The sequence below is a fragment of the Maylandia zebra genome, linkage group LG5, assembly GCF_041146795.1.
Source record: "Maylandia zebra isolate NMK-2024a linkage group LG5, Mzebra_GT3a, whole genome shotgun sequence".
Classification (NCBI taxonomy): domain Eukaryota; kingdom Metazoa; phylum Chordata; class Actinopteri; order Cichliformes; family Cichlidae; genus Maylandia; species Maylandia zebra.
In genome coordinates, this window is record NC_135171.1 from 32,259,223 (window position 1) to 32,271,502 (window position 12,280).

Sequence of the window (12,280 nt, forward strand, 5' to 3'; positions counted from 1 at the left end):
CAGAGATCTCCACAGCACAGAGATCCAGGCATGGCACCTAAAATCCCTGCAGCAATTAACAGTTCTGAGGAGCATCTGACTCTGACTCACAAGGTAAATCAAAAATTAATGGAATTTGTTTTCTATAAAATTGTATCAATTATATTTTCTTGCTAACACAAAACTCCCGAACAAATTTATTAATTGCATTATTCTTCTTTGCAGCTCAGAAAGCCTCTGGTGGAGAAGTTACGCAGAGAGCGAATCAACACCTGCATTGAGCAGCTCAAGTCTCTCCTGGGTCCAGAGTTCCTCAAACAGCAGCCAGACTCCAAACTGGAGAAAGCAGACATCCTGGAGATGACCGTTTGCTTCCTGACACAGCTACAGCAGCAGAGAAACCTGCTGACGCACTGCAACAAGCTGCAGACTGCCTCTGATAAGAAGCTGAAAGAGGCTGACTTCTCTCCTCTGAGCTCCACAGTCCAGAACATGATCACCAAAAAAAACAAATGTCCGATCAACAGCGCTCTCTGGAGGCCATGGTAGACACGACAAACTGGAGTTAATACCAAGAAAAAAAGAGACCATATTGGTCAAACGTGACAGGACTGAATTATTTGAACTTTCTGTGTTCTTCTGTGTGTGCAAGACGACATTTCCTGAGGAAATGACAGCAATAGAGCCTTTCGTGTTAAGGAAGAAAATATCTTGTCATGCATGTAGCATGAATGAAATCTGATTGCATCAGCGATTATTATCAATGCCTAATGTACGTGTTATGGTAACATAGTTGTATATATAGTACTATAGTTTTTGTCTGTTTTTTTTCTGTGCAAGATGACATTTCCTGAGGAAATGACATCTTGCACATTAAGAAAGAAAACCTCATGTCATGCATGTTGCATGAACCAAATGTAGTATTTTGTTTGTTGGTTTTTGACCCTTGTGATCTAAGATTGAAATGTCCTTTTTCTGGACTGATTGTAAAATTAAACTTGACCCCCATTTAATATCAAAACAGATCTGTTCTAAGATCCAGTTGTTTATCCTTTTAATTATAAAAGGCTTGATATGACCATTTTAACCCCCACTTCACTGAGGATTAAACAGTATATTATTTGTACCTTTTGACAAACACTGATCACTTTGTGATTACTGAAAACCAATCTGTTTTAAGATTAATATTTTATGTTTCACACTGTCAGCTTTTTTGTGATAGGTGTTTCTTTTTTTCCTTTGGGAACGTAAATGTGATCTGTTTGAAGGTCGATATTAATAGTTTTCATATTGATTAATGTGTTCTTAAATGCTGTAAATATTTTATCTTTCACAAAGATGGTGTCCCTTCACTCTCTCTGAGCACAGTGTGCCTTGTAGAAATCTACAAGTTGTCGTTGTGATGTGTCATCACTTCCTGTTTAAAACATTTATGTTTTATGTGGCTCTTGTTAAATAAACAAACACTGCCAAGTGAAAACTGTATTTCCATGTTGTTTGTTGTGGTTTTCATAAGTAATGGCAAAGATGTACTCCATTCACTTCCAATTTAGGTCAATTTAAGGGGTGTTTATCACAGATCTTTGTTTAATTTACATATCCAATTAAAAATGCTGCAGTCTAAAAACTATTTAGGTTAGAGCATACAAAAGAAAAACAAGGTTCAATTCTTTTTTTAATGAGGGGAACTTTCTGGATATTTGGGTTTTTAAAACAAAAATAAAAGACACTTTTTAGACACTGCTACTTTGATAAAATTAAGTGTTTCTGTTGTAGCTCTCACTTCCATGAAACCGTCACAAATGAAATCTAATGACATGCAGACTAAGACACACTTCTATTGTTCCTGTAGTGAAAGCACTGAAAGGACGGACTGTGGGAAACCAGAAGAAACTCACTCACAGAGCCTCAGAGGAACAATAGATCCAGACCTTTGCCCTGAAGTGACAGGGGATAAAAGGGAGCCTGACTCCCTATTTCTAATCGTTTTGTTGTTGTCTTTTTGGCCATGATTTTGTCCATTCCTTACATAAAACAGTAACACCATTTTTTTTAATTGTCATTTCTTATTGTTAATCTCTATTTTAACAAGAGATCTTCGAAAGTGTCTTGTGTGGATTTAAATTAAAGACACGAATGAAAGAATAATTTTGTTATTGACAGTGCAAACTGCTCAACGTGTCACACATTCAATCGTTGTTAATTTTTTGGGGTCTAAAAATCTATTCGTCATAACGCCTATTGTAAGTTCAAGCCCAAATGAAGAAGCTCCCTGTCACAGATGGTTTCATAAGTATTTGTGGATCCAAGTTAAACTGAACAAACTAGAGGTCTTTAATTAAAAGTGCCCATGCAAACTCTTTAAGTAGGCATATAAAGGTTATTCAAAATGAACTGCAAGAAGCCTGAAGTTTACTTCAGCATTTCTTCTCATTCATTCACTTGACCCTTTGCCAAGTCTGTAGACAGTCTTTCTCTCTCTTGTCATGTTTATGTCTTGTTGGCGCTCAAATCAAAGTCGTTTCTTTCTCAGGAATATATTTTCCAAGATAATATGAAACAGAGAAACCAGATGAACATGTAACAGCTTGCCTCCATGCCCCTGACAGAAGGGAATCTTGCTCAACAAGACATACTGTTTCTAGAAACATGCTATAGATACAGCTTTACATTGGATGGATATCACTAATTCTTAGGTTCTGCAAGTTATCCGGTTAACATAGTCGATTTTATTAGTACCCCACTTTTCTGAGAGAAAACACAAGCTAATATTTAAAACTCACAAATCACCACTTTAAAAAACAATGAAAGTCACTGGGGATTTCTAGAAAACAGCTGTCTAATTAGATAGCTAGCTGGAAATTTATTGCAAAACACTGATGTTGTCTCAGTCTGCACAGGAGAAAATAAAGCTAGAGGATACAGAAAAGTTAAATTAATAGGGGTAGTGATGGCATCCATTCATAACATCCTAATAGAGGGGACTACATACAAATTCTGTACATAAAGGTCTCATGTTGGATTCAAACCACTGACCTTGTTAATATCAAGTATCAGTGCTGACCACCACACCAGTGAGCTGCCCTGCAGTCTTAACATATACAGCATAAGGTTTACAAAAGATTTAGCATCTCAGCAAAAGGCCAGAGGATGAAGAAATACTCAAACATTACCCATTATTAGCTGAGGTTAACCTACTGTAGTTGAATTCACTTATTACAGATCTTGAACCTCTGTATGCTTCTTCGTATGCTGCAGTATCTGGCCTCCCCATTCCTGATGTAAAGCATTCTAAGTCCCTTTCCAGTTTGTTGGAGTGATAATAATTTCAACTTTCACAAATTGAACTATGGGTAAATAATCTTCAAGATGAAAATTAACTTGTAAATTGGGGCATGCTTATTTAGGCAAATGATAGAAGTGTGGGAAAACCCATGAGACAAGAGTTCAGTGGCAATCACTCCACCAGCAGCCTGTGAATTCTCCAAAGGGATTTGACACACTTCATGAAAATTGTGTCACCCAGGAAGGCTCCCACCATCACAATCCCAAAATTTCAATCCAGCTCTCAGTCAGTTATCAGTCACAGATACGAACCGAGGATCAAAATGTGTCAAAGATTAAAAAAGTAGAAATTATTTTGATATAATCTTTTCAAATGTTATTATCCCAGCCAACCAATGGGATCCATTCCCACCAGATGGTTTGTGATGTAATTCACTGTCTCTATAACAACACACAACCAGCATCTGTGACAAAAATCCCCTTGTGGCTCAATGGCCACAGCACGGGGGTAAGTGTGGGAAACTGAGATCGACCTGCTACTCACAGTGGTTACAAGGCACGTGTCACAAGACACAGGAGCATCTGGATTGAGTTTGTTTTGAGTATTTTAATGTATTATATTGAGAAATTCAAATTAAATTAGATACAGCATTCAAAAATCTTATGGAGTTTTCAAAATGTATTTTTTTGAATAAATTTTAAAAAAAAAGATGTTTAAGCTCTATGATAGGAAATACAAATTACAAAATTTTCCATTAAAATCAACAGAAGCAGACAATGCAGAGAAATTCACCTAGTCTATCACTTTTTTTGCTTACTTGAAATTCATACATTACAGCTTTGTTATTCCCGCACACGTGCACTGGGTGCTCAGTCAGAATCATTGATCTCAGCATCTGGCAGCAGATCTTCTACAGGGTCACCACTTTCCCAGCTTCATACAGAGATCTGTGGGCATGTCTCAGTCTCCCCCCAGTCCTCCAGCTGTTCCCCTGAGACCTAACCATTATCCCCCAGGCATACAGGAGCATGTTGCTGCTCCACATGCCTTATTGTCTCACAGAGCTCTCTGATTGGTTCAGACTGTGGGAAACCTCAACCAGAGTAAGACCCACACATTGATATGGAAATGTGGGACTATAAGTAGGAGCCAGGAAGCCAGCAGAGATCAGATTCTTTCTACAGAGACTTCTGCAACACAGAGATCCAACCATGGCACCTACAATTGCTGCACCAATGACCACTTCAACAGATCATTTGACTCTGACCCACAAGGTAAATTGAACACTGCCTGGATTTAAATTATTATTAAGTTGATAGTCTTTCTTTTCTTTTTCTAACAAAAAACAAACAAACAAGGTTATTTATGACTTTGTTCTTTTTTCTGCAGCTCAGAAAGCCTCTGGTGGAGAAGTTACGCAGAGAGCGAATCAACACCTGCATTGAGCAGCTCAAGTCTCTCCTGGGTCCAGAGTTCCTCAAACAGCAGCCAGACTCCAGACTGGAGAAAGCAGACATCCTGGAGATGACCGTTTGCTTACTGACGCAGCTACAGCAGCAGAGAAACCTGCTAACGCACTCCAACAAGCTGCAGACTGCCTCTGATGAGAAGCTGAGGGAAGTTGACCTTTGTCTTCTGAGCTCCACAGTTCAGACCAGCATCACCCAATGCTCTCTGGAGAGAAAACACAACAGCGTCCTCTGGAGGCCGTGGTAGACCACTCACACTGGACTCCATACCAGACAAGCTAAACAGACCATATTGGTCAGACATGACTGGACTGAATTGTTTAAAATTCTGTGGACTTTTTCTTCTGTATGTACAGAAGGTTTTACTTTGTGTGTTCTTGTGTGTGTGTGTGTGTGTGTGTGTGTGTGTGTGTGTGTGTGTGTGTGTGTGTCAGATGATATTTCCTAAGGAAAGTGTAGTAACAATATCTTTCATGTTGAGAAAGAAAATTTCATGTCATGCATGTTGCATGAATTGAATCTGATTGCATCAGCAATTTTAATTGTTTCTTTCTGTACTTCATGTACTGATGATGTTATAGTAATGCTTTTTACTATTATTGATTTTCTTCAATTGACATTGACGTTACCTTTTATTGGTTTTCGATTTTTTGGATCGAAATTTTAAGTGTCCATTTTAAGGATTTATTGTGATTGTAGATATTAATCACACAAAATTGATCTGTTATAAGATCCAAATGTTTAGTATTTCTTTCATGAAGATTTTCTAACTATACGACTCAATGTGGGCAAGTCGTGTAATTGTGATGTTTGTACCTCTTGACTGTTTCTGATCAGTTTAACATTAATCTAAATTCAAGGTTGAATTTGTTATAAGATCTAAGTGTTTACAGCTTCTTTCTAAAAGGTTTTCTTAATATCACAGTAAAAACTTGACAGTGATATTGGTACTTCATGATCATTATTGATCAGTTTAATATCTTAATTGTTCTATGCGGACATTTAGATGACGTGTATCTCAATGTATGTCATTACTAAAACTGATCTGTTTTAAGATCAATATGTTTATTGTTTTACTGAAAACATTACTCTTTTTGTTAATGTCAGGTTTGAGAAGACAAAGTAATATTTACTTTGTGAGAAAAAATTGAATTTAGCAGTTAATAACAATGTATTTTAAGGTCATTTGCTGTTTAGTGAAAGTGGAAAAAGAAATCAAATGTCACTGAGTACTGGGTTTTTGAATATTGTAAATTCATTGTCTTTCATAAAGACAGCTTTTCCTCTACTCTTTCTGAGTACAGTGTGTCTTGTAGAAATCTACAAGTTGTTGTTGTGATGTATCATCACCACCTGTTTGAGCTTTCGTCCTTGTTGAATAAATAAACACTGCCAGTGTAAAACATTGTGCTTGCATATAATTTTTATGCAGTTGATCTGTTATCTTTTTACATTGATGCTAGTCAGACAGTGACTAACAAATTTATTAGAACACCACCCAGTGTAAGTGCATTGACGCATGCTCAATCATCAAGCTAATGAAATCCCAAAAAGCCGATTCTGTTTATCTGGACGTAGCGTTTTCAGAATGAAGAAGTCCATGTAACGTCTTTTTGGGGCACCCAAGGTTTACATTTGGTGGAACAGCTGCTATAAATGAACAGAATTGGTAATTGTGTTATTGTTAATCCACCAGTATGCTCAAACTCATTATTTAAAATTATATTTTTAATGCTAAAATATAATTGTTATCAATACATTTTTTGTTTTGTTTTTTACAAAAAAAGTAAAAAAAAAAAGTAAAGCACATTATTATTTTTGCTTATGATACTAAATTACAATTACTTACTTGGATTCCAGAACAGAAAAAAAAAGTTTTAGTGATTGATTGTAATGCTCAATTAACTTCTGACTTCTCAGAGGCACCCAGTGCGCCGGCTCATATTTATAATGTAATTTCTAGTTTCTAACAAGTTTTTGACAGATTTCTAAGATGTCTGTTTTATTGTTTTATAACAGGCGGTTCAATAAATTTGTTGAGCACTGTATGTTCTTCATTTTCTGTCATGTGTCTCTATCTTTGTCTCCATTTGTTGTAGACAAATACTTCAAACCTTTAGAACCTTATTATAATTGTTTATCCAAAAAATGCACATTCAGTGAAAAGCCAACATTTGTAATGAGAAGGGCCATCGATGTTATTTCAATTTGTTCAGTTGGAAGTCAAATCTTTAAACTTAAAGATCAAATATGCAGTGTTTTAACTTTTCTGGTAAAATCATCAGATTCACATGTTTTAATAATTGTTTCAAAGTTAATCATTTAAATCTTAAAAGATGATGTATATTTTAGCTTATGTGGTGCTCAATAAGGCACACTTCTATTGTTTCTCAAGTGACAGCACTGAAAGGACTAAGTGTTGGAAAGCAGAAGAAACTCATTTACAGAGCCCCAGTGGAACAATAGATCCAGACCTTTGCCCTGAAGGGACAGAGGATAAAAGGGAGCGAGACTCCACAAGCAGAAAGATGTTTTAAATCATCATGATGGCTGCGCTTCCTTTGAAAAAAACAGCAGTACCATTTCCATCAGAAAACTGTTATATGATCTTCTTAAACTAGAAGCACTATTTAAACACAAGGTGTTTGAGAACGATTCAGCTGTGGACTAGAATCAAAGAGGTGATGTGGAAAATCATTGTACAAACCTTGAAAAAGAGTCATTCAGAAAAAGCTAAAGTTTTTTGAATAACAGGAAGTCTACAGGAACTACAGGTCACAGTAATTTTTTAATCTCTCTTCTTATTTTATATTTTTTAAGCATCCACCACCTGAAACCTGTGTTTTGCAGGTTGGGGATTCAGTGAAAAAGTTTTGCTATAACAATAAAGTAAAGCAAACATCAGAGGATGCTATATGCCGTGTGTACCAGTTTAGCTTAAGTAGCACACATGCAACTCTTATTTAAAACTAATTATCAGAAATCTGTTTTGTTTTTTTGTTTTTTGTTGTAAGATTATTGAATTTTAATTTTTCTCAAAAAGGTTTGAACAACCAGTTTTTTTTAAAAAAAATAAACTGGCAAGATTTTTCAGAAGATTTCACACACCTTTGCAATAAAAAAATATGTTGACTTACATACTGGCACATGTCAATTTTTTTTACTAAAGTGTGGGAAAACTCTGGAGAACAGAGCTGAGAGTGAATAACGATCAGCCGACCAGCAGCCGGCTAATTCTCCTGAGGGATTTGGCACACTTCAGGAAACCTCCCACTCTCACAGTTAAAATGTTGATTACTTTGATACTCAGTAGTGAGTGAGTGATTATCACCAAAGTTCAAAATGTATTATAGTGTTAGAAAACTTAAAATGTGACAGGTTTAAACATTCTGAGTTTAGTTTTGATAAACTTTTTAACAGCAGTTTTAAATTGAAACTGTCTGTCAGAGCCAACCAATGGGAACTTTTCCCTCCAGATGGTTGGTGATGTAATTCTTTCTTTGTATAACAACACACGGGCAGCATCTGTCACAGTAGTCCCTTTGTGGTTAATTGAACACAGCGCGGGGAGTCAGTGTGGGAAACTGAGATCAACTTGCTACTCACACTGGATATACGGCACGTGTCAAAGGATGACTGCATGTGGTCAGCAGCATGATAATCGTGTTGAGTAATTTCAGTGAGAAAATCACAGGCTCTTGCACTCAACCATGTTATTACAGGAAAAATTGGATTTTTTTTATTGAAAAAAGGTTTGATAAAAGTTTAAATAAAGTATCAAATGAAATATCTTGATAAATTACAAATTAAATATAACAATACATTCAATACACAATTCACTCTTCAGTTTTTTTGGTAAACAAGCAAAGAGCTAATGTCATCTACCTATCAGTTAGAGCTATAATTCATTAATTAGATCAAGTAAACTTGCACGTATTTGATAGGATGTTAAGGGTGTGCTGAGATATCAGATCTGCTCCCTTTCACAGATTCACAAAGCGCCCTCTTGCACTCTCTTTATCTCCTCCACCTGCTCCCCTGGGAGCTAACTATTATACTCCCGGTGGTAATGACAGAATGTCGCTGCCTCACATGCCTTATTGTCTCAAGCAGCTCTCTGTTTGGCTCAGACTGTGGGAAACCTCAACAAGACCAAGACTCACACATTCATATGGAGATGATGGAGTATAAATAGGAGGGATGAAATCAGAAGGGATCAGATTCTCTCTACAGAGACGTCTACAGCATAGCGATCCAGCCATGACCAGTTCTCGGGATCTGACTCTGAACCACAAGGTAAACTGAAGGTTTCGTTCATGTAAACTGTCAAATTGTAGAAAATATATTTTGTTGCTAACAAAAACAAAACTCCTGAACAAGTTTATTAATGACTTTGTTCTTTTTTCTGCAGCTCAGAAAGCCTCTGGTGGAGAAGTTACGCAGAGAGCGAATCAACACCTGCATTGAGCAGCTCAAGTCTCTCCTGGTTCCAGAGTTCCTCAAACAGCAGCCAGACTCCAACCTGGAGAAGGCAGACATCCTGGAGATGACCGTTTGCTTTCTGACGCAGCTACAGCAGCAGAGAAACCTGCTAACACACTCCAACAAGCTGCAGACTGCCTCTGATGACAAGCTGAAAGAGGCTGACTTCTCTATTCTGAGCTCGAAAGACCAGACCAGCATCACCCAATGCTCTCTGGAGAGAAAAGACAACAGCGACCTCTGGAGGCCGTGGTAGACCACTCACACTGGACTCCATACCAGACAAGCTAAACAGACCATATCGGTCAGACATGACTGGACTGAATTGTTTAAAATTCTGTGGACTTTTTCTTCTGTATGTACAGAAGGTTTTACTTTGTGTGTTCTTGTGTATGTGCAAGATGACGTTTCCTAAGGAAATGACATTGACAGTATCCTGCATGTTAGGAAAGAAAAACATCATAAGATGCATATTGCATGAATGAAAACTGATTGAATCTGCAATCATTATTATATCTGAGAGGTACTTCTTGTACTGATTATGTTATAGTAATACTTTTTACCATTATTGATTTTTTAATCTAAAATTAAAATGTCCTCTTTCTGACCAGAAAGTAATAATGAACTTTACCTGAACTGGACTCACTAGAACCCATTGTGGGTTGAGTTGTGTAATTGGGTTATTTATAGCTTTTTATCATCAGTGAGAGTTTTTATTTGTATCCTTTGTGGATAAAACTTTTTTTTCATCAAGTTTACTTTAATGTAAGTGATTAATGAAAAGGGATCTGTTTTAAGATCAAATTAAATGTTTTGCAGAAAAGTCATTCTCAGATTTGAAGAGACAATGCAGTTTATTTTAATGGTTTTACCTGACCTGTTTTAAGGTCAATTTTTGTAAATTTTTTGCTTTGTTTGAGGAAAACATTGCTGTGGCTTCCTAAATACTGCAAATCCATTGTCTTTCATAAAGACAGCTTTCCCTCTACTCTTTATGAGTACAGTGTCTCTTGTAGAAACTATGAGTTGTTGTTGTGATGGATCATCACCTTCTGTTTAAGCTTTCATTCATGCTAAATAAACAAACACTGTACGATGAAAACACTGTGCTCTAATATTATTTTATGGCATAACTGACCTATCTGCTGAAAGATATGCATTCTTCATTTTCCTTCATTTTAAGTCTCCACTTTTTATAAATACCTAGAAGGTCCAGCACTCATTATAATTGTTTCTCAAAAAGACATGTTCACAGGAAAATAAAGCACAAAATTCTGTGATGAAGAGTGTTATTTAATTTAGTTTAGGTCATATTGAACCGAATAACAACTGGGGAACTGTGGGAAACCAAAATAAAATCACTTACAGAGCCCCAGTGAAACAATAGATCCAGAACGATCAGATTATAAATGGGAGCGTGGCTCAAAGTGAAACTTGTTTCTTATAAATTGTGTTTTTTGGCTCTTCCTCTGTTTAAAAAAAGCAGTGTCAACAGTACTTTTAAAACATTATAATTTAATATTGTTAAACAAAACAACCATTTCAAGCATTAGCTTCTGGAGAACTTTTTTTAGGTGGACCAGAGTTGAAAACATGTATTAAACTCGATTCTTTGATCCCCATGATAGAACAGAGAAAACCCGACTCAGGAGTGGTCAAAACATTTATAATTCTTTATTCAATCATCTTCCGGAAGAGAGAGCCCTGCACAGCCCAAAGCCAGTTGCAGAATCTCCAACATTAGAAGCTAAAAATGTGTCTCATATAGGTGTTATTTTGGTACTTTACACGTCACACATCGTTTCGATACAAACAACTCCTTATATGTTACTAGTTCCTCTTTTTCTGCCTGGTTTCCTGTATTTATTTATATGCTTGTACAGCTCTACACTAACTTCCTGTTTTCCAGTCTGGCTGAGCACTTGGTTTAGGAGTCAAAAGTGGCCTTGCTTTACAAGCCTTTATTATTAAAATACATAAAACAATATAATCAGAACATAAGCACTAAGAACACATATTGATCTTGTAACACATGGTCTGAAAGTATTTGTAAAGATGGTGATCAATGCTGTTTTATATGATTCACTACAAAGTCAAGTGCCACCATAAACCTCACTACCCCAAATGTGTTAGCTGCCGGTTTGTGAGTCCTGATGAAGTTCTTTGAGATTAGTTTTTCTGGGGCTATAGCAACTCATCTAGTCAATGATAATGTTTGTCAACGGATATTTTCACAGCGACACACTGAAAATTAAGGATTTAGCTCTAGCTGTGTATAGTCTAATTCACAGAATGAAAAGCTCATTTCAACTCAAGCCTTCAGGAGTAGACAGAAACCTACCACACAGGACTCAGGCGCAAAGATGTTATTTAAAACAGAAATACCTCAGCATAAAAACCACCAGGCCAAAGATTAGTGAAAGTATTCTTGTAGTATTGGTGACTTACTTAAGAAACCCTGTACAAGCATACTTTGGGGAAAAAAATACAAACTCCATGGTGTTAGAAACACAGTCCTAGCTTGTTAGCCAGTTAGCTACACAACTGAATTCATTGGTGACATTCTTACAACTGCATACAATCAAATGTTGCAAAGCTTACTTCTGCAGCACAGCAAGGAAGAGCTTGTGGTAAAACAAAACGCTTTAGTCAACATAAACGTAAAAACTTGAGGGGACTGTTCTGAAACTTCTCCGAATAATTACCTCTTGTGAATTATGAATAGTTTGATATTAAATCTGCTCTCTTCTACTGGTTTTGCAAATAAACAGAATAAAGTTAAGGTTAATGACAACCAGACTTGTTCTGGAAATTACCCATTATGCCTTGTGGGCTTTTTGAAATTATGCAGAAACACATTATTGTTAGATTCAGCACTGAAAACAAACCTTTGAGTTATATGACAGAGGCTCACAAGGCTCTCCTCCTTTACAATCTCTGATGGTTTCCTGGTTGAATTCAAAAATAGTTTTCTTGATAACGACTTCCATCAAAGACGATCAAATAATATAGTCTAATTGTTACACTTTTAGATTTTATTTGTTAGCTGAATGTCTGTATGTTC

General features: G+C 36.4%; 3 protein-coding genes across 3 annotated transcripts; all 3 read left to right on the forward strand.

Annotated features, from left to right (window-relative positions):
- LOC106676497 (protein hairy-like) lies at nucleotides 1–1,464 on the forward strand. The gene is made up of 2 exons (XM_014413230.3): nucleotides 1–93; nucleotides 205–1,464. Exons 1-2 carry the CDS (start codon nucleotides 31–33, stop codon nucleotides 526–528), a joined length of 387 nt encoding a protein of 128 aa, XP_014268716.1. The 5' UTR covers nucleotides 1–30; the 3' UTR covers nucleotides 529–1,464.
- Nucleotides 1,465–4,441: 2,977 nt separating this feature from the next.
- On the forward strand, nucleotides 4,442–6,124 carry LOC101480649 (transcription factor HES-5-like). The gene is made up of 2 exons (XM_004547427.5): nucleotides 4,442–4,539; nucleotides 4,655–6,124. The coding sequence occupies exons 1-2, from the start codon at nucleotides 4,477–4,479 to the stop codon at nucleotides 4,979–4,981; spliced, it is 390 nt and encodes a 129-aa protein (XP_004547484.3). The 5' UTR covers nucleotides 4,442–4,476; the 3' UTR covers nucleotides 4,982–6,124.
- Nucleotides 6,125–8,960: 2,836 nt separating this feature from the next.
- LOC101481130 (enhancer of split m3 protein-like) lies at nucleotides 8,961–10,204 on the forward strand. The gene is made up of 2 exons (XM_004547429.4): nucleotides 8,961–9,030; nucleotides 9,146–10,204. Exons 1-2 carry the CDS (start codon nucleotides 8,995–8,997, stop codon nucleotides 9,470–9,472), a joined length of 363 nt encoding a protein of 120 aa, XP_004547486.3. The 5' UTR covers nucleotides 8,961–8,994; the 3' UTR covers nucleotides 9,473–10,204.
- The last annotated feature ends 2,076 nt before the right edge of the window (nucleotides 10,205–12,280 follow it).

Bases quoted from the DNA above. Each gene is read 5' to 3' on its own strand.
- LOC106676497 (XM_014413230.3), top strand. From the start codon at position 31: ATGGCACCTAAAATCCCTGCAGCAATTAACAGTTCTGAGGAGCATCTG. The intron at 94-204 runs GTAAATCAAAAA...TCTTCTTTGCAG, and splicing joins ATCTGACTCTGACTCACAAG to CTCAGAAAGCCTCTGGTGGA.
- LOC101480649 (XM_004547427.5), top strand. From the start codon at position 4,477: ATGGCACCTACAATTGCTGCACCAATGACCACTTCAACAGATCATTTG. The intron at 4,540-4,654 runs GTAAATTGAACA...TTTTTTCTGCAG, and splicing joins ATTTGACTCTGACCCACAAG to CTCAGAAAGCCTCTGGTGGA.
- LOC101481130 (XM_004547429.4), top strand. From the start codon at position 8,995: ATGACCAGTTCTCGGGATCTGACTCTGAACCACAAG. The intron at 9,031-9,145 runs GTAAACTGAAGG...TTTTTTCTGCAG, and splicing joins ATCTGACTCTGAACCACAAG to CTCAGAAAGCCTCTGGTGGA.